The sequence below is a fragment of the Aulonocara stuartgranti genome (assembly GCF_965226115.1).
Source record: "Aulonocara stuartgranti genome assembly, chromosome: 17".
Taxonomy (NCBI): Eukaryota; Metazoa; Chordata; class Actinopteri; order Cichliformes; family Cichlidae; genus Aulonocara; species Aulonocara stuartgranti.
This window is the reverse complement of record NC_138953.1, coordinates 3,336,275-3,356,920: the sequence shown is the minus strand read 5'-3', so window position 1 is coordinate 3,356,920 and position 20,646 is coordinate 3,336,275. Positions and strand designations below refer to the sequence as shown.

General features: G+C 40.4%; 1 protein-coding gene across 6 annotated transcripts in view; it reads right to left on the bottom strand.

Moving 5' to 3' along the window:
- Window positions 1-20,646, bottom strand: part of nav3 (neuron navigator 3) — a 424,334-nt gene that overhangs the window by 41,667 nt on the left and 362,021 nt on the right. For all 6 annotated transcript variants that reach the window (XM_082510872.1, XM_082510873.1, XM_082510870.1 and 3 more), the window contains 2 exons: window positions 12,731-12,964; window positions 11,279-11,398 (listed from right to left, as the gene is read on the bottom strand). In XM_082510872.1, coding sequence (XP_082366998.1) covers window positions 11,279-11,398; window positions 12,731-12,964 — 354 coding nt within the window. The remainder of the gene's footprint in view (window positions 1-11,278; window positions 11,399-12,730; window positions 12,965-20,646) is intronic.

The following is a 20,646-nucleotide window of genomic DNA, read 5'->3' as shown; positions in this document are numbered from 1 at the left end:
GCCGAGCTATCAGAACAAACTGTACAATATGACGGTGCTCAAAACACACGACAGTGTTCACAGGTTCAAAACAGAGCTTAGGTATAGAGCAGTTTCCAGCTTTGCCATCAACTTACCTCCCATGGGTTGGGTGCTGTCTGTTGTTTTATCAAAGAAGAGTTCTACTTTGTTCAATACCACGCCTACACTACCAAGAGGCAAAACCCCACCTAGCAGAGAAGCTAGGAGCTGTGGCTCGACTGGGAGTCAAGAGAGAAAATGGAAACAAGAGAGAGAGAGAGAGGAGCAAAGGAGTCACTCAGTCTTCCACTTTTACCCACTGCTACTGCCAGCTCCCCCTCCTCTCTCTTCGTCTCCCCTCCCAACCAGGATGGGCCTCTGCCAGCCAAGGAGTGCCAGGAAGACATGTCGTCAGCAGGGGGTTACTAAGGGTTAATTAAATGACGATGACAATGCAGAATAGAGTCAAATCAAAGAGGAAGGTCTATTCTGGGGAGCAGAATTTGTTCTGTCTTTGGTAAAAGCCTCTGACTGGAAGTGACCTCATGAATAATGCGTGAGATGCTCAGCAACGACTGTCCACGCAGCGTTGCGTTGGGATATAATTAGACAGATTCACGACTCCCCTCTTTGATTCTTAGGCAAAGAAAAACTATAGAGCTTATTTCTTTTCACCAGTGAACTTCCATTCACGTAGTTTTGTTTTGCTGAACACTTGATTAGAAAAGCTTCCAAGACATCACCGACATAATGAGCCATGGGGTTTAACCATTTTCTTTGGATTTCCCGTTCAATGCTAACGCTAAGCATTCCATTTCGTCTTTTAATTTTAACTGAAGATTGGTCTCTGATGGCAGAAATGTACTTTATCAGGGAGAAGTAAAAGTGAACTGGATGCTGGTTGCTGTGTTGGGAAAGAGAAGTCAAGCAGCATTTACTTAAAATAAGAAATGTCCCAGAAAAAAAGCAAACAAACTTAACAATCAGACCCAGCACTGACTGTGGAATCGAATTCACCTCGACACAACTCAATTAAAGGAAGGAGCAGGGTGACCTTGGAGGGATGGGCTGGAAATATGTCTGCTGCTAAGCAGTGAGCCAGCAGGACAACAGCAGTGCCTGGCCTGACTGGTTAATGTGTCCAGACGTCCTACTGCAATGCAGTCAAAGACAACAACAAAGTCTTTAGCTGTTCAGCACCGTAGGGTTTACAGCAGTCTAATACATCCCAGCAGGGGTTTGTTCAAGTCTATGGCAAGCTGCTGGCAAATGCAAACAAATAACCCGCATAAGCCACAGTTGGTCCAACCACCAGCCTCCTCCTCCTCCACTGGCCTGAAGCTGGAAACTTCACTAAAATATGATTTAAAGCTCCATACAAACAAATACAGTACGGCATGTGACGGTAAGTCAGCAGCATTTTTGTATTTTCTGAAGAAAATGTGAGCAATAAACTACAAAAGCATACTGTTAAGAAATGTTTGGGTTTTGGACTGACACTAGACAAAACACACCAACTAAAACACATCACCTCAGTTCATTGGAAACACCCCAGACCAAATAATCAGTCAAATTACACTGATAATAATCAAGAGCATCATAGGAGACCTCCAAAGTCTGTTCCTCATCTCTTCTGTAGGATGACATTAGAGGCTTATTTAACAGCTCCGTGCATAATCTATGATGCTGGTTTGCTTAGGTACCAGGATGATAAATTTAGCCATGTGAGGATTTGATTGGATAAAATGGAGGAGTCCATCTGTGAGGAGAAAAAAGGGACATCAGACTTACTGCCAGATTCAGAGCAGGTGGTGAGGGATCTTAATCTCTACATCAACAATGGGTGAGCATCCAGTCTCTCAGATGTCTTACTCTCAGCCCTCTACTTCTGCACCATGCAGCACAGATTACATCACTATAAATTTAACATATTTCTTTAGTTTGTAAATATCACTCAACTTCCAAATAGGGAGGCATCGGAAGCTTATTCACCATCCAGCACAAGTAACAGGAACTGTTTCTTTTTTCTGTAGGCTAGCAGTCAGGTTGCTAGCACAAGGAAACACACAATGGATGAAGATATACCAAAAGTTCAATTTCATTCCAGAAATCCCATTAAAATGTGGCTGTTAATGAATTATTCTGTATGCGTGAAGCTTAGCAGCACTTTAGAAACCTGTGTATCTTTACTGTTTAAGGGTGAGGTTTTAATTATAAATTATAATGTGGATTAAAGTAATTCTTATGATTTTCAGCATATGTAACCTTTGACATTATTTGCAGGCGGGGACCCTAACATCTGAACCTATTTCTTTTTTTAAGATCCTATTCACTCAATATTTAAAAGTGCCCTGAAAAATATATGGGACCCTCAGATTTGATTTGACCCTCAGATTTGATTTGATTTGATTTTTGATTTGATTTAATTGTATTTATTATTAAACACAGAAAGTTCAGAAATCAAGGGGAGAAGCAGCTTGACTGTCAGGACTTCAGGCTTTGTCTATAAAAATAATGCTGTTAAAAATATACTATGTATGGTTTTACTGCAAATGACCAAACTGTATGTTGTGTAACCACAGTCCACCTATTTTGACTGACTGTAGGTGGAGATGCTGCGTCTGTACCAACGTTGACACCAAACCTAGTTTTGAGAATGACGCATGGATATTTCAGAAATGTTATTTTCTGAGCTGTACTGTGGGAAATGAAGGCATCAACAAAAGAGTAATGCCACCTAGTACTCATTACAATGACACTGAACTCACACAGCAAATAAAAGCAAGGAAAAAAAGGTGTGTTTTAAATGAGCCCTAGAAGCAGCAGGGCATCGGTGGGTCACACAGCCACCGTCTGCTCTGTCTGACAGGTGACTTGGCAAACCAAACCTAGCATCCTCTGCACTTCTGAAACAGAAAATCCTTTGTATTCCTGGGATTACAGCAGTAAAACTTGATAGACAGTGGCAGCACAGTGTCAGCTCTCCAAAGCCCCTCAGCTGAGGTTTGCATCTGACCAGCTCTGATCTCTGCGTTTCACCAGAATAAACAATCAGCCGCTGACACACAATCGTGTGGAGACAGACTTGACATGGTTTGCCACAATTAAGGACTAAAAACGTAACTAGTTAGTACAACAGTCACCCGGAATGATAAAGACTAAACAGTCAGCATTTTATTTAGATATTTAGATTTGTTGATTTTCTTCTCTATCAGATGGTTAAAAGCAGAATTATGTATTGAATCTGGAGTCTGATGATACCTAATTTGGGACACAAACAGTAATAGGTTTAAAGGCTTTGTAAATGCTGTTTTGCTGTAATTATACCGCAACACTCGTCATTTAACAAGATTACGATTTCATAATCCACAACAGAGTCAGGCTCCATGGCAGTAAAGTGAATAAACAATGACAGCAGCTTTGTTGATTCTTATCTTCACTAACTCATTAGGCCTGTCAGATGATGAATGGAGTCATATGCTTGGAAATATTTAACCAAATGAATTGATGAACCCGAGGCAAATGCCCCTGTGGTCCATTCTTCCTAAAATCTATCCAACATTACCTTGTAATCCACCTATTTACAACAGACTGACTGTTGAACAAATCTGGATTGGCCGAAAAGTCTAAACTCAAAAATGCAATTAAACATTTCTTAAATCGATCCTCTTAAACAACACGAGACACCCCGGAAAGGAACGAATAAATCTGATGCTGTCACTTCAAGTTCTGTTTTTTCTTTTTTAGTTTCATCACAAATCTCTTCTGAAAAACATGCAGACAATTCAGTGTTTTGAACAAATTCCCAATCCAAGTAAACTCTCAGTGGAACATGGTCCGCATCAACAGTCAAATAAGCTGCTTGCTTCTCTTTTGTAAACATGGCACTTTAACTAGAGAAACTTATTCAATTAAAAGTTTTAAAATCAGCAGAGCGTTAACACTCGAAACACATTTGGACCATTGCTGGTAATGGATGAAATTTCTTTCTTTCTAATACAGCTCTAAATCACTGTACAGGTAAAATCAATGGCTCTCCTTCCTTTTTTCTTCCTGAGTTGTATTACATCTATTCAAACATGTGGGTTACGGTACAGCTGGACACACACAAATAAGCATTTAAGGAACACCTACATGGAGTCTCTATTATTGGTGTTGAATGTCACAGGAACCTCACACTGTCATCATAAAATTAGTTATCAACACAGCCTGTGAATGCCTGGTTACCACACAGGCATTTGCATCAAGAATCCAAAAACTGTCCTCATCTGTGACATCTTCTGAGCGTACGTAACACATTGTTACAGGACATGATTCTCTCATGCCACTTCATGTCAGTGTAATGTGAGTCAGCACTGTGTCGTCACAGTTTTTCATAAGTCAAATCACTCAGACCTAAGATCACTAAAAGTCTAGAAAAACTGCATGAACAGAAAGTAAGAAAGTGCATACACCATACCCTGAGAGAAGAAAAAGTAAAGGAAATAAAGGATTCATGATTGCATGTTAACTGTCCCCTCCTAAACTGATCACATAATTTACTTGTGATGGACAGACATCAATTGCAATACACACCAGAGCTCAGCATCATCTGATGCAAATCAGAACTATTTTGTCAAATTATACCATGGGAAAGGGTAATAATAGCTCATAAATCATTTTATGCTTTTTGCTTTTGCTCTTATGTCTGATGAAGAATAAGACCAAAAGGGCGGGTGACTGAATCAGCCACTCCCCCCAGCCTTAATCACTTTCAGTCCTAGGCAGGTATGGATGCTCAGATGACCCAGATGAACTAAAGCAGAACTTGACCATATGGGACGTATCATCAATGAGAGAAATAGACAGGGCAAGCCTGACCTCACTCAGTAATATCCCTTCATCCTTGTCACCCACAAGTCCACGCTGATGAGGCCAGGTGGATAGTTCACCTCCGTATGGAACCAGGGGCATCTCCAGTGCGTCCCTGCTGCCACTTAACTAACCAAAAGATGAACCCCTGTGCACGCTAATTGTCTTCAATCAAGTTGAAACATTTCTATATTTAAATATCGTATTAATTAGTAATGGCAGGAACATACTTCCTTAAAGGGCCTAACTCCTCTATGAGGTATCAGCACATTTAAATTCTAATATATGACTGAACATTTATAGGATAGTGAGGGTTTAGCAGGAGTATATTTAATCAGGCCTATCTTTATGCTATGGTGTTTTCACATTAATTGTAGTTATAGCCAGGAGTTGAAACTGATTTAGCATTTTCAGTTGAGGAGTAACCAAATTTGATAAGCAGTTTCACAAGTAAGAGTTAACTTCCATGTGCTGCAGCATGGAGTTGTCAGTGATGGCATGGAGATGCTTGGTGATCTTTCACATGAACATCATGCACATTTTCTGCACCCATACAACAGAATACATGAAAGACATTGAGGTCAATCCATCAAACGATGTCCACGTGGATATAAAACAGGAAACGTGATATTCAAATAAATTCTGAAACCTTTTCACTGGATAAAATTGGAATGATGTTCTATGTTTGATCAGTTTAATCGGTTTTCATGATCTCTGGAATTAAGAATTTACTAACGGTTTGCTAAATTAATTCAGGTATAAATGTATTTGGTTAATTAGTGACCAGGCTTAATGTCTATTTGGTACAATTCTCATCAGTAATTGGAAAAGAGAGCTTTTCATCTAGTGTATATCTGGCATTTTGAACAGGTCTATTCTAAATATTATTTTGATTTAACTTCTGATTTTTACCTATTAGAATTGTAGTTTAAACATGTTCTTTTTTGTTTAAGTCTCAGTGAAATGAAAATACATTTTTTAAAGTGTTCATACTTCCTGGATGCTGGATACTTTCTTCTTTTATCTCGTGCTATAGGCTATGCTATATACAGTAGCATAGGCCTATTCAGACCTAGTTTTATCCTTGAGATCTTTCTCCTTCTGCTGGTCTAACAGCACAGGTATACAAGGAGGCTAACAGTTAGTCTTCTCCAGCATCATCGCACTAGTTCAACAACCAAATCTACAGGAAATTAATATCCTTTTTTATCCATGTTTAAACTGAAATATCATTATGAAACATTATGCCTTTGGACCACTTTTCTAAGGGTAATCAATCATCATACTATAAAGATTTTATGTATGTGTGTTCCTTATTTCCCCCTAGATGAGAAGACCGATCTTGATCAAAGTTTGCATAAGGAAAATTCAATATCTAAATCACATATCACACATATTTTACACAAATTCCACAGTCACATATATTTGTACATTTGACAGATCAGCTGAGTATACATTGGAAGATCAAATACACATATTTGACTGTGAGGAAAAGTGGAACCCAGAAACAGTTTTGAGGTGCAGTTAGGAGGTGAGGGGTCAGTTCAGGGTAAGACTTATGGGATGTGTGTGGGTAAGCAATAGTGTGTGTGTATATAAAGAAAGACATGTGTACATGTGTGCTGGTGTATATGTGTTGGGAACATAGATAAGACCAGGATTCAATGGTACTCCTAAAGTCAGAAATGCCATGTCCATCTTGCATTTAGCAGCATGTGCTTCCTGAAGTTCCACACAGAAAAGTTATTATTGCCATACACACACACAGATACACACACACACACATGCACACACAACACACTTATATCAGTGCCAAAGAATAGGAAACAGGAGGAAAACGGAGCGTCCAAAAACAGGGAAACTTTCCCTCGAGCATCTTTGAATGAAGAGATGGCTAATTAGAGTCTGGTTGTGTGGGCCACAATTTGCCCATTTTTGAGAGGAAATATATCTGTATGCAAGCATCTGCACAAGTGAGGGCACATTTGCATGAACATACACACAGTTGGGTACTCAAATCAGTGATAAAGCATGTCCCAATTATCACAATTTGTTAAGTTTAGCCGGTGTGCACTGAGGTGGAAATACTGAAAAGGACAAATGTCTGAAAAACTGACAGTTGCCAGAAGACTTTAGAAAGCTTAGATAGCAGAAGCTTTGAGACGCTCCAGTTTCAGGTGCAATACAAATATATTCTTCCTAAGCGGTGCCCCTGGAAGAGATCAATGAGAGAGACTTATATAATGACTGCGTTTGTCATTGGTAGTAAAAAAACCTTCTCCTCTAAATCTCTTCACTGCTTACAACAGCAAAGACAAGTAGAGCGGCTTCTCTGCGACTGTCACTGCTACGCGGAGTGACAGGCCGAATCCTGCTGCTCAGCAGCACACACGGCATATGGAGAAGTCTGTACATGCACACAAACACACATACACCCACACCTAAATACACTTAAATGTAGTACACCAACAAGCTTTCTTTTGTGAAGCATGGACAACACAACCACAGCACACTTTCAACACATATAAACTTGTCTCCAAGCCCCCGAAGCTTTAGACAACCAAAAAACGCAGAGCCAGCTGCCACAGTCCAGCTGCGAGAAAGAGATGGCAACACACTCGAGCCACCGGGATGCTAAAAGAGAAGCCCTGTTACTTATTCATGTCTCTACTGAGAGCGGGGAGCCTGCTGGTGTCAAAACACTCTCTTTGGGCGTCTTTTCTTGACAGCAGAGCCATGAGCATGTGCTCATCTATGTTGTATAACAAGAAGGTATTTTTAGGCAGGTGCTTTTAGCCAAGGCTAAACTCAGCATTGTTTTGAAGCAGACTGATCAGAAGAGGGATCTGAGCTTTTGTCATTCAGCTGTTTTCGAGCAGATGGTTGGCTCCAGGGTACTCGGTTCTAGCACAGATGAAATCACTGGAATACTACTTTGCGAATGGATGCCTCTGACAGCCAGTCATGTTGCAGTTTACGCCTTTTGTCCAAATTTGTCTGACTGTAAAATGTTATTAATTGTCATTAATTAATTCCACAGTGACCTTGACCTTTGACTAAAAAAATCTTCACCTACAGTCCCAATGAATTCTTGTGCTAATCTCAAAGAAATTCTATTAAAGTATTCAGATTATTAGTTTAGTGGGATTGGAATCCACATGCGGAAAACCTGAAATATCTCCAACCACAATGTCACCTGCAGGAAACCATAAAGTTACTATCAAAAGCAGCTGTACGTGTGACGCTTATTGACTTTGTTCTATGACAATTAGGCTCTGTCCTAATACTGAGGATGAAAGCACTCAAAAATAAAACTCCTCTTCTAATCTTTTGTCTTTTTGTAAGACATAGACACACTGGCACAGCTCATTTAAAAAGAAATGGAGATGCGCACATACAGTATCTCATGTCATGACCACTACAGTAAACATTAAGTCCACGTGGTCCTAGTCCCAGATGGTTTCAGTCACCTGCCAGCCATGATGAGTCATTTAGATACATATCCTGAGGGGCTGTGTTGGTTTGGGATAAAAATGCCATGGATGGCAGCCAGGGGAGCCGTTATGGACTGTAAAAAGCACGAAACATAACGAGCCTCGTGGGAACTCAGTTTACGTACACAGACCAACTTCCACTTTCTGCCTCTGAGGAACCCTGTCTACTGCTGCCAGCAGAACTGCGGAGAGAGTAATGTGCATTTTTGTATCCGTGCTCATGCTTGAGGTGGTGTAAAAGACATGAGTGTAAGTGTGTGTCCTTGTGTGTGCAGTTTTCCAATTATTACTTATGACAGAAAGGAAATCCAAAGGAGAAGGACGAGGGGGGGAATTTTAATGGCCACAAATTATTTACCTTGCTGATAAAAAAACCAACGAACAATAAATGCACAGTTATCTCTTGTGAACAAATAATTTGTTCCAAAGTAAACTTACACTATCAAACTATCAGCCAGAGACGGATTAAATCCCAGACTCTAATCTAAGAATTTCTCAAAGTCAAAACCCAATCTCCTCCATAATTGGGATGCTGTGTTAAATGAAAACAGAGTGTAATAGTTTGGAAAATATATTAAATTGAAAATATAATCTGATTAACACTTTGATAATAAATGCAGAAGAAATATTAACAGTCATTCAATGCACTAATTATCACCTAAAATTATGACCAAGCCAAGTAATTTAAGCCAAGTATGTTCACCTGGACAAAAGAGCAGTTGGACGGACATTTGAGACAGAAAGGTATCATACACTAGCTGCCAGTTACAGGGCAGGCAGAATTTCATGGATACAGTATGTTCACCTCCTAAGCAGTTATAATCAAGATAGCTGGACATGAAACGTGCGAGATCAAATACTTTCTTGCATTTGTCATTCCTAGAAAGCCAGCTTACACATCTGAGGTAAAAAGTTGTTTAAAGTCAGTGAACAAATTATTTAAACTTGGGCCTCATCCTCTACTCATTTCACTTCAAGCCAAGGGGCTTTATGGAAAAGCACGCTGTACCACAGAGGTAAAGCCAGGCTGAAATGTAGAGCTGAGTGAGAAATGGATTTGCCCCCTGAGTTTCGTCATGTGTCCGTGGGAAGTGACAGCCTAGCTACTGACAATAACACGTGAGAGGCATGCATTTTGTGCATTTCTGTGTATATGCTTGCCTGCATGTACTTGATTTCATAAAGGAAAAGGAAGGAAGGAATGAAGTAAACAGGGTTCCAGAGTTCAAATTCTTTTCCTTCTGGGAGTCTGTAGCCTGCGGGCATCAATATTTCCTCATTGCCCCTGAGGCCCAAAATGCTACTGCTGACTTTAGTTCAAAAGAGCAGAGCATTTTTGGATTTAAGTCAAGGAAAGGTGAGAGACAGTTTAGGCAAAAATATTTAAATACAGAGATAAAATGCAGGGTGAAGCTGAGCCTTGGCAGTTTGCTTGGTTCATTTTTATTCTTATCCTAAGACATCTTTTTGCCTCAGTGTCAAATCTGATAGGTCAATCGGTTTGAGACTGATGGGGCAGGTTAATCTCCTATTCTGAACCTCTGGTCAGGACTAGTATGTTTTGCCGCTTGGCCAATCACAGATATGATCAAACTCACCTCGGGCTGACTGGCTTGACTGACTGGCTTGTAACAAACAAGCTTGTGAGGCTGAGCACATAACCAAGAAATGGAAAAACTGCCTGGGTTGCAAAACAACTGAATCATATACAGAAAACACACATATTACAAGCAAAATATCACCCGTGTTTCTGCAAGTCATGCGTCATATTGTGTAAATCTGCCTAGTGTAACCATGCACATGTAGCATTAACAGAATCATAATCTTTAAAATCACAGGACTACTAAACGCTGCCACTCATTAAAATCTTGACAGAAGCTGAAGCTGTGACACTGGGAAATGTCACTGCATCAGTCAATTCCCAGCAGTCTCTCTGATGGCTTGTCATCACAATCTTAGCCTGACAGCTTTAAATCGATCGCCAACCCTCCTTCGCCCCTTTAAATCTCTGATGGTGTTACAGCAGACTTGTATAACCTTTGAAGGACATATTTCTTACTTCCTTCTTACCCTTTGTTTTTATGCCAGGCACATCTAAAAACCAGGAATGACATTTTGCCACAACGTTTCAAAGAGCCGGAAAGTAAATAAATGGCAGACAGAAATGAGGCAGGTCGAATCTTCTTGCATTCCACGCATGCGCAGGACTGGAACGTAAGCGTTTTCGGCCGTTTCAATGTGGACGCACAACTCTGTGAAAACGACTGAAAACGATAGTGTGGACACGGAGCGTTTTCAGACGTAAACAACGTTTTCAAATCTATCCAGGCTAGTGTGGACGTAGCCTTAGTCACTTGCCTATTCTCTGGACTTTGTATCCTATTAGGTTTGTATCCTAAAAAGCCTATATATTCCATTAGCTTTAATATCTTTGTACTGATATCTAATATCTTTAATTGTTTTGGGTAATATACCCAGATATTCATGCTTTTTAGCTCCATAATGCTCATTGTGCTGAATGCTTTAACCGACAGATACAATCAGGTATAATATGATATGGCTGCAGTTGCTATGGTGCCAACCTTTCTGCCATTCTGACCACAGCACATTGCTTTTTTTCACACGCACATGCATCACTGGCTGCAAAGCACAGTCCAGTGGGTTTGTCTTAGCAAACACCCACCTGGCTATGGTTGAAAATGAATGACAACGAAGCTATCAAATTCACAGCCAGATGCTCGGGAGAGGAAAACATCAGCTAAAAGCCAACAATCAAAAGTGGAATGTGAAAAGCTGTGTTCAAATTTGAATATTAACAACGTGCTTGCATGAATCTCAAAAAGTGTGAAACCGGAGCTACTCCTGGGTGTGAACCACAAATGAATCAAACAGGCACCAGAAAAACAGGCAGCTATGACAGTCTCCATCCTCACCTGTCAATGTCACCCTGCATCTCTTTGCTTCCTCTTTGGGATACGTCTCGAGAAGAAGCTGCATCTGAGGCTCGGCCGGTGTTCCGTGCATACAGATGAAGGCTGCCATCTGTAAGGTATCTGTGAGGGGAGAACAAATTACAGGTATAAACGTTTAACTTCAGTTTGCTTTAGAAAGTTATTCTTTTTTAACTCGTGGCTCTTACACTTTAAGGTCCTTGTTTAAGTGAAGAAGAAGCAAATTATGTCAACTAAACATAAAGGAAGATGCTACCTTGGCTAATCTAAATAATGAACATGAAGACTGTGTGTGGATTTTGCAAAGTCGGTATAGAGAAGCGAGTTTGTGTCTCTGTGTACCTGACAGTGAACGAGCGGTAAGATTTGAGGCAACTTCCAGATAGCTATCAGACACGGCTGGTAGAACACGGGGGCCATTAGCGCTGAGTTAATTAAGCTAATAATTCAGCTAATCACCTTTCCCTCCCAACATGTTGTTACATTTTCTGCTCTGTTCTTCTTCTTTAAACTTGCAGATACCTTGCTACATCACACCTCATCCTTACCATTCCCTCACAGTTTTCTCTTTACAGCATATCTTCTATTGGGAGTGTGTGCTCACATGATTGTGTGGGTAAAATGTGAAAAGCCTTTTCTCCTACGTGCTTAAGTCATTTATTGCTATTGAGCGAATGAAGGTCAGAAGCCTGCTGCTGTAATGACTTGCAGAAGACACAAACTCATCCATTCTCACTCAGGTAATCTGTCAGTGTCGTGAGTCCTCTCAAGGTTCACATAAATGTATTACTTGAAACATCCTGTGTGTGGTTTTACTATGAAAAAGTATACATAGCCTTGCTGTATGACAGTAAGCTATTTGTATTAATGTGCAGAGAAAGGCAGGTAAGGCCTTGGTGACTGTATGAATACAAACTAAGCATGAATTTCTGCACACTGAAATGGAAATCTGTCACATGTTAGCAAACAAATGACCTTTAAAGTGGACTTTTACTGAGTATAAATGATGTGGTGGTGATATTGTGCACTTAAGATATTTCTTCTTTATACAGCAAAGCATAGTTATGTATTTAATTTACATGGATTACATGGTGGTGCAACATGTTTAAAATCTACGAGCTCTGTGTTCAGTGCATAAAAAGGCTGAGAGCTACATTATTCAGAGGGAGGAATAAATGTAGGAGGCGCAACTAAACAGAATGCTGTTTCACACCACAGCGTGGCACAGAGGGATCAGCTAAAACCAATTCAACTTATTTTGACTATAAACATCAAAAATTCATTCAGTTACTGAAATCACAAATAGCCCTAAGATAAATATTCAAAACACTGTCCTGCACTGGTCGACATTTTTTGGGGGAGGGTTACTCGTGTCTTAAAGACTGAAAATGAGAAAAAAATAGCCACAGGCTTACTACTTAAATGTACACAAACCTGGAGGGGTCTGAGTGCCCACTATAGCGCCCTGTGGTGGTGCCTGCGCCTGTTGTGCTCGCCCTGGGCGCAGCGTAGCCACTGGGCATCGAGGGGGCGTCACCTGCCTGGAGACGTGGGGTTTGTGATTGGCCCAGACGCCAGGACATGGGGGAGGAGCGTGCAGCGAGGGCAGGTATACTCCGCCCATTCACCTCAGTGGTTACTGTCGTGTCAAAGGTTGTTTCTAATGTACTGTGGAGAAAGAGGGGTAGAGACATAGAATAAAATAATTTATATTTCCTCACAATATACATTAAAAATGTTTTCCCCATCAGAATGATGTTTTTGAAAATCCTAAAAGAGTTTTGAAGATTGCTAGGTGTATAGAGGGTCTTGGCAAAAATCACAAGTCTAAGACGCTGAAGTAATACCAAGTACACGCCTGTGCAAAGGGCAAATCAATCAGGTGAAAAGATCAGTCATATTTTCAGTAGACAGCCTTCTACAGTTGAGTTCCACTCCCTTCATCTCACATGTCTTTTTTCTAACACTGTGCTTGTTTGTGCGTGTGTGTGCGTGCGTGCATGAGTGTGTGTGTGTGTGTACACATGCATTTAAAAGTGTGTGACCTTCATAAAGTGCTGTTTCTTCCAGCGTTTTAACTTGAAGGGGGAGGAGAGAAGAAAGACTCCCATGAGAACTTATGTCAGAGCATCACGGTACATCACACAAAGATGGAAATGGAGGGAAGGAGACAGCTCTGCTTCCGCTCAACTATCAAGTGGATTTGATAGAAAATAACATTTGGATTAGGTGCCCTAACAAGGCTAAAGAAGGGAAATGAACCTCTTCAAAACACATCTGCTAATGTCACAACAATAAGCACCTGCCAGTGCATCTAGTCATTGGCAGGTTTGACTATTTTGAAGACAATCTGAATAATTTGGAACGCTTGCTGTAATATTCCCAACCCATCTCATGAAACCTGTATTAAATCTCATTGTTTTAATCACTAATGACAGAAAATGCCAAAAAAATGTTTGATAAAGAGTACTATAAGAGTACAAGAGAAAAAGACAATGATGTAATGATGGACAGAGACCAAAAAGCACTGACTCACTACCATGACCATCCTCCACTAACTGAGGAACTGCTGCTTTTCCCCTCCAAGTCTTTACCAGGATCTGCATGTAAGAACTGTCACATTTGAAAGATCAGGATGATTTATTGCATGGAATGAAAGCAAAATCCAGCCTGAAACTTTAATTATTTATGTGAAGTAACAGGATAATAGAAGTAAGGCAAATGAGTCAAAGTGACTGGACACCAAGCCCCGCAACTCCACAAACTACAGCATATGTGCACTCTCAGTGAGAAAAGTGGGAACTCACTTGAGCTCTCTCTACTGGGGAAAAGAGTGCACTGCAGTCAAATAATGAGAGAACGGACAGACCTAACATAAAACCAGGCATCTCTGACAATCTGTTACTTTAAGGATAAGCTGGTAATGTGCATTCCAATCACAAACATCCTTCTGTGGGCAGAATACTAGCATGAAATTGAAATGATGCACATAACACAAGTGGTAGCAGGCGCTACAAATCATCTGTTTTTCAGGACAGGATATAATGATTTTATGATCAGATACCAAACAAAAACATTATTTGCATATTTATAATATAATAAAATTTTGCATAATTTCTTGCATATTGGCTTACTGACTGTAGCACATCACGCAAGTGAAATGCAGGATAGTAGTGGGAGTAGTAGGAGAGGCCTTTGCCTCTGCACACTGGTCTCATTAGGTGACAAAAGCAGTGACACTTTAAAACAGCGTCTCACACATAACAGTGTTAGAGATGTGAGAACAGTGTGTGTGTGTGTGCTTAGCGAGAGGACAGAACGCTGCACCCCTGAGATGCCAAGTGCCAACATAAGAAGGACAGCAATGCCACCCATATTCACTACACATCTTTATCAACACCTCCTGAGATCCACACACATGCTCACATGGCCAGTGACGTAGGTGATTCAATGTTATAGTGTCTAGCTAAAAGAGAAAGAATGCTTATCTTATCCATCACACCCAAATATGGAAATCCAAAATCAATTTGCCACAGTATAGAAATCAAAATCATTTAACCAGTCATACACAATGTGGCCCACTTAATCAGCTTATCTTTATCTCCAGGCAGCAGAGAGAGAAAATGAGGAAGGCAGATAAACCGAGAGTGACTCTGCATGTAGGTGTTCAAATAAATAGGCATGAAAACCAAGAATATGCCTGAGCAGCAAGTACAGGAAAAGTGCTAACATACCTTACACATCCAACCCACCACATATGTATACTCATGTCAAAACACACACACACAGCAATAAAAAATATTCAATATTAAGACCACATTTCCCACAAACCCTTTCCATTATCTATAGAACAGGACTACAGCCCCCAAAAATTGATCTGAGACTATTTTTACGCTTGTCCAAGGGCTTGGCATGGAAATAATGCATGCTGACAGCAGGGCACTGCTTACTGCTGAGCAATGCTTAATATAAATATGCTGGACCTTGTTCTTGCAGCTGCTAATGAGCTCTGTGTTAATATCCAGTTCATGGGAGCTTGTCGTTAGCAGCACTTCAGAGACACTGCACATGTCATGGTGTGTTTTTCAGATTCACAACTCTGCACTCTTGCTGTTCAAGTCACAATCATCCTTCTGAGGCAGACAGATGGTATCAAAATTTGATAATGTATACAAAATGTATAAAATGTCATATGCTTCGTTGTGGATCTGATTGCAGATTATAAATCATAATATTGTATTGCTTGCTATTAACTGTTATTTTAGACGACTATATAAGTTACTGTCTTTTATGAAATTGAGGAATAATTTTACTTAAAGAATTTTTTTTAACTTTCAACTTACTTCAACATTACCTTTCAAACTACTGAAGAAGTGAATTTTTAGTAGGGCACATAGAAACCTAGGGATATTTGGCATGAAAAAAAATCATCTGCAAATTTTTGTTTTTTCTATTTTTCTATTTTTTGTCATTATTGGAAAATTGCAGTTATTGAAACTGTTTTCTGCTTTCACAATAATCAGGTTAACAGCGATAGCAGCGCATTTGGTGGATTACACAGTTGCTACTCTCCAACCTTTGAGGGGAGAAAATACATGTGTGACAACTAAGATTTTTGCATGTTTTGTTGAGTATTTTGTGAGTTTAGAACTTTTGCAGTAAGGCTGCTGACATTAAAAATGCTATTGACGCATACATTGTACACATATTATAACACATAATATCCTCACTTCTTAATTCCTATATGTCAACTCAGAATCTCCTTCATTCCAAAGCAATGAATAATTTAAGACGTCCTATATTCACTGTTTTCCAAATGTAAACACAGAATAAACAAGCCGGTCTCAGGAAGCTATTATGTTCAAAATGTCGTCTGGCGGTTGCTAAATCCCTTTGGGACCAAACGGCAATCCCTCAGGTGCCAGCAGACTGGTTGACATAAAAAAGGGGCGATATCCCTCGACTGTTTGCTGTGCTAGGTTTGTCCTTGAAGATTATAGCTTTTCCTCACATGTGGAGTTTTTTTGCATAGAAAAAAGTGGCTGTAAATGAAATGTGGGGCTGTATGTGAGGGCCCCATCGCATCTGGATATCTAAACAATGGTGTGAATGCCACTCAAGCTGTGCGATGGCGAAAAGCAAGGTCAGTTCAATGAGAGAAGGAGACTGTTTCAGAGTCTGTGTAACCGTAGCTTAACCACATGAATCTCTGTCAAGCGGGTCAATCCTTTCTGTAACATTAGCCCTCACTATCTTCCAGACAAGGGCGTAGTTTCAGTCTGTTCTGACATAATATCAAAGCTATTTAAAGAAAAGATAAATGTATGTGTATGAGTGTGCAATCACATAACACTGAGCTTATTGGAGAAAAAAGCATTTGCAAACTTGCTTCTAAAGTTACGATCCGTTTCTGTCACGGTCCTGGGTCGGGTCGACCCAGCATTTTGAGTTTCTTATGTTTTGGTTTATTTTTGCATTATGGATTGGTTATTCTCTGGTGATACTGTTTTGATTACAATTATATTCTGATTCTTTAGTTATCTGATGATGATGTTGATGACGATGATGATTATGTCTGGTTTAGGTTTTGTTATCTTGCCCTTATGTTTGGTTTAGGTTGCCTGTGCTTAGTCTTCTCTGCCCGTATGTCCCTCTGTTTGTCCATGACGTCATTATGCCTGTTTACGAGTCTGTCTCTGTCTGGCGTGTGCTTCCTGTCTTATTTTGTAGGTCTGTGTCCTTTGTCAGTGCGTTCAGCTTTGTGCTCTCCCTGTCTCGTCAGTGTAATCAACGTCAGCCGTGTCTCCCAGCTGTTTCCTCTTTGCTCCGTTCACCTCTTGTATTTAGTGTCTGTGTCTTCCCCTACTCGGTGTCGCATTGTTAACGTCTGTTCACCCTCACTTGCTGCGTGTTTAGGATTTCCAGTCCTCCTGCATCTCTGTTTAGAGTTTTGTTTGCTTTTGTGAGTTTTATTTTATCTTGATGTTCTGCTCCAGCAATAAAGCTGCATTTTCTGTCTAAACCTCGTGTCCTGAGAATCCTGCATTTTGGGTCCACCACTCCTGCCTGCCTGCCACACAGCCGACCATGACAGTTTCAAAAGATGGCGTTTATTAGTAATGGCATCATCATCCCCCCATTTCAATCAAAACTGCACATAATGTGCTTTTAACTTCAAGTAACCATTTCATACATTTTAATTTGGAGTATTTTTCTTTCCTGTTGATAAGGGTACAAATACCAGAAAATCTTTTAAAATAGGAATGTAATGAGTCAAATGCCATAATTATCAAAATCATCAAGCTATAACTAGCTCCTAGGTCTTGTTAGATCTGATCCTGCTTAGATAATGAAAACACGATTCCTATCTTGAAAGTCACACTTAAATTTTGCAAATTTGCTTGAGCACAGAGCATGAAAAATTCCTGTAAGATGCTTTACTGCAAAAGCGTCTCAAAAGGAAGACCTTTTGGTCCTTGTTCATTCATTTAGTGGTGCATAGGCAAATTATTTATTCTATCTTTGGCAAATATAGTCTCACTTGTTTTTCTAGGCACTCTTGAAAAAGTAAATTAAGTATGTTTCAGCAGCTAAAACTAACTTCTTAATCTTGCAGTCTGCTCGGCTGGGGTATAAACAGATGTAAGTGCTTCCTATATAGGAAGCAAAGAGAAGGACAGAGTAATGAATATGACAGCCATGTCTGCTCGAGCGTAACAGTGATTAATTAACTGAGGTACAAAGCTTCTTGGTGATTAGCACCATTTCTTATCCAGGAGAGAGATTAGGGTGGCCTGGCTGGGCTTTTGTTGTGGACAGAATTGGTATTCAAACTCAAAGGCTCTCTTTACATTCAAACATTCACAAGCTGACTTCCCATTTTACACTCGGTCTAATGACTGAAAGCTGAGCGGTGATCCATACTGCTGCCACCGGTACCTACTGTTTTACACTGTTTCACTGCTTTAACTCACATACACATATACACCATACACAATGCTAATGTGGTGGTATGATGATGCATTTTTCAAATACTTCACGCTGACTGGCCTTGTGCGTCTGATGCATGAAAATGAGACTTGCCTCCTTTGACCAATCAGACACCTCACACCCCAAACCTGTGGGTCCCATTGGATTAAATGTGGTGGTAAGACAATGCCGCTGTATTGATTGTGCCTGGCTGAGACTCCTCTGAGGAATAAAGGAGTAGAAAACAAACACAAAAGCATGCACACACACACAGACTGCCATCTGTCATGGCTGTCGACAGCCCGGCCACCATCTTCCTCTGTAAATGGGGCAAAACACACAAAATAATAGACTGAGGGTGAAGGAGAGAGGCGAGGAGGGAACATTTCGCCCAGGGAGCTGATATAAACCAATAGATCATTTTGCCTTTGCCGCAATCTTTTCACTAGATTCTCTACGGTGCCTACGGCTCCCAGGTAGGACAGCTTTTTAAGGTGTTGGTTGTCCATCAACTCCTGAATGCCATTACATGTGTGCCAGCTGGTGAGGAAGGTGGCGTCTGCTTTTAATTAAATCCAGGATAGGTGGAGGAGAAGATGGCATGCTTACAGAGTGAGTATCATTAATAGTTGGGGACATATCTCCCTGATAAATTGTACAGAGTGAGTCAGTCCAATCAGATCTGTTTATTTGCTAAGGACGAGTGATGTACAAACTCACTTGGGTAATCTCAAGATTCAAGATTCAAGAGCTTTATTGTCAATACAGTAGTATACACAATATACAGTGTACCGAAATGCCCCCCATGGTGCATTTATAAATATATAAAGGATATATCTCCAAGAGATATAAAACTAGGAATTACATATAAATAACATGCTATGTTTTGGTAAAATTAAGGGATAAAAAGGTACTAATTACTAACTATACAATTCTATACAATACTATAATTGTAACTATACAATATTAACTGTATGATAAAGACAGACAGGACAGAGACAATACAAAGTGGAATGTGCAGTAGGTATTGAATAGAGATAGATCCAATCCGATATTACGTATCGGTATCGGTCCGATACTGACGTAAATAAAGGGAAATAAAAAATGTAATCCGATCCATTAAATATCAAAAAACTTGCGACACGGCGTAACTCGGCTCATAACTGTAGCACGTTGGAGTAGTATGCGTCACGTGATAGAGCGGCTGTGTGTATTTGTAGCCTCGCTAGCAATCCGGCATTTCATCTCCGAGGAAGTGATCCCAGAGAGAAGTAAAGCAAGTGTCATCTCTGAATGTTTGTAAAGCATTCCCGCGTTAAGCTTAACAACCGATATATGGAGCGACTGCCTCTCTCTCTCTCCCTCTCCTGCTGCTGCTTCAATCATGAAACTGATCACTGATCAGCTGATCTGTCTGTGAAGGTTCTCAGTCATCCAGGTCATCGTAGTCAAAGGACCTTGCAAAGAAAAGCGTCTGGACTTCTTTAAGTTGCTTGAAGACGTTTCACCTCTCATCCGAGAAGCTTCTTCAGTTCTAAGGTCAAATGGTGGAGAGTCCCAGATATAAACCTAGTGGGAGTTTCCCCCCACGGAGGGACAAAAGGACCCCCTGATGATCCTCTAATCGCCTGAGCCAAGGTGTGAAACTGGGTGTGGGTCCCAATCAGCCAGAGTTTCGGGTGTGTTCATTGTGAAACCTGGCCCCACCTTATCATGCGAATTCCTGAGGTCAGATGGCCCAGGATGTGAGTGGGCGTTAAGGCGTCTGGGAAGGGATCTCTGATCAGCTGATCGGCTTTTCTGTCGTGAGTCCGTCTCTCTTGTTTGTTTATCGCCCACTTTGCACCAGAAAGAGGAAACCAGCGGCTGAACAACAGCAGCACGTTTAAGCTTAAGCTGTTGTTAGAATTTATTTAATATTACTTTCTACACCAGGATCTTTTTCTACGCAGCTGACGGCTGGTAACTGTGCAGGGGCGGATCTAGCAAAGTTTAGCCAGGGGGGCCGATATGGCATTAACAGGGAAAGGGGGCACAAAGACATACTTTTGTTTCTTATTCTCATTTAAAATGTCGAGCTTTTAATAAATATTTATCTGAATCTGACACCCAAAGTTTTAATCTGATGTAAAATGTATAGAAGTCCATTACTGTATATAGTAACTATTAAGTCTAATATACCCTAGTAAGCTATAGTACTTTTTCCTTTGGGAAGGTACCATCTGTGCAGTCTGCAGTTCTGTTGAAGAAAGATGTTGAATCTATTTAGTTATTCTTCAAAATTAATTGATTTCTGTGCATTTTTTTCTCACACTGCATCAAATTAAAGTTGATTATGTCGATTAAGCATCATGAGGTGGAGGGTGGGTGGTTCCCTATTT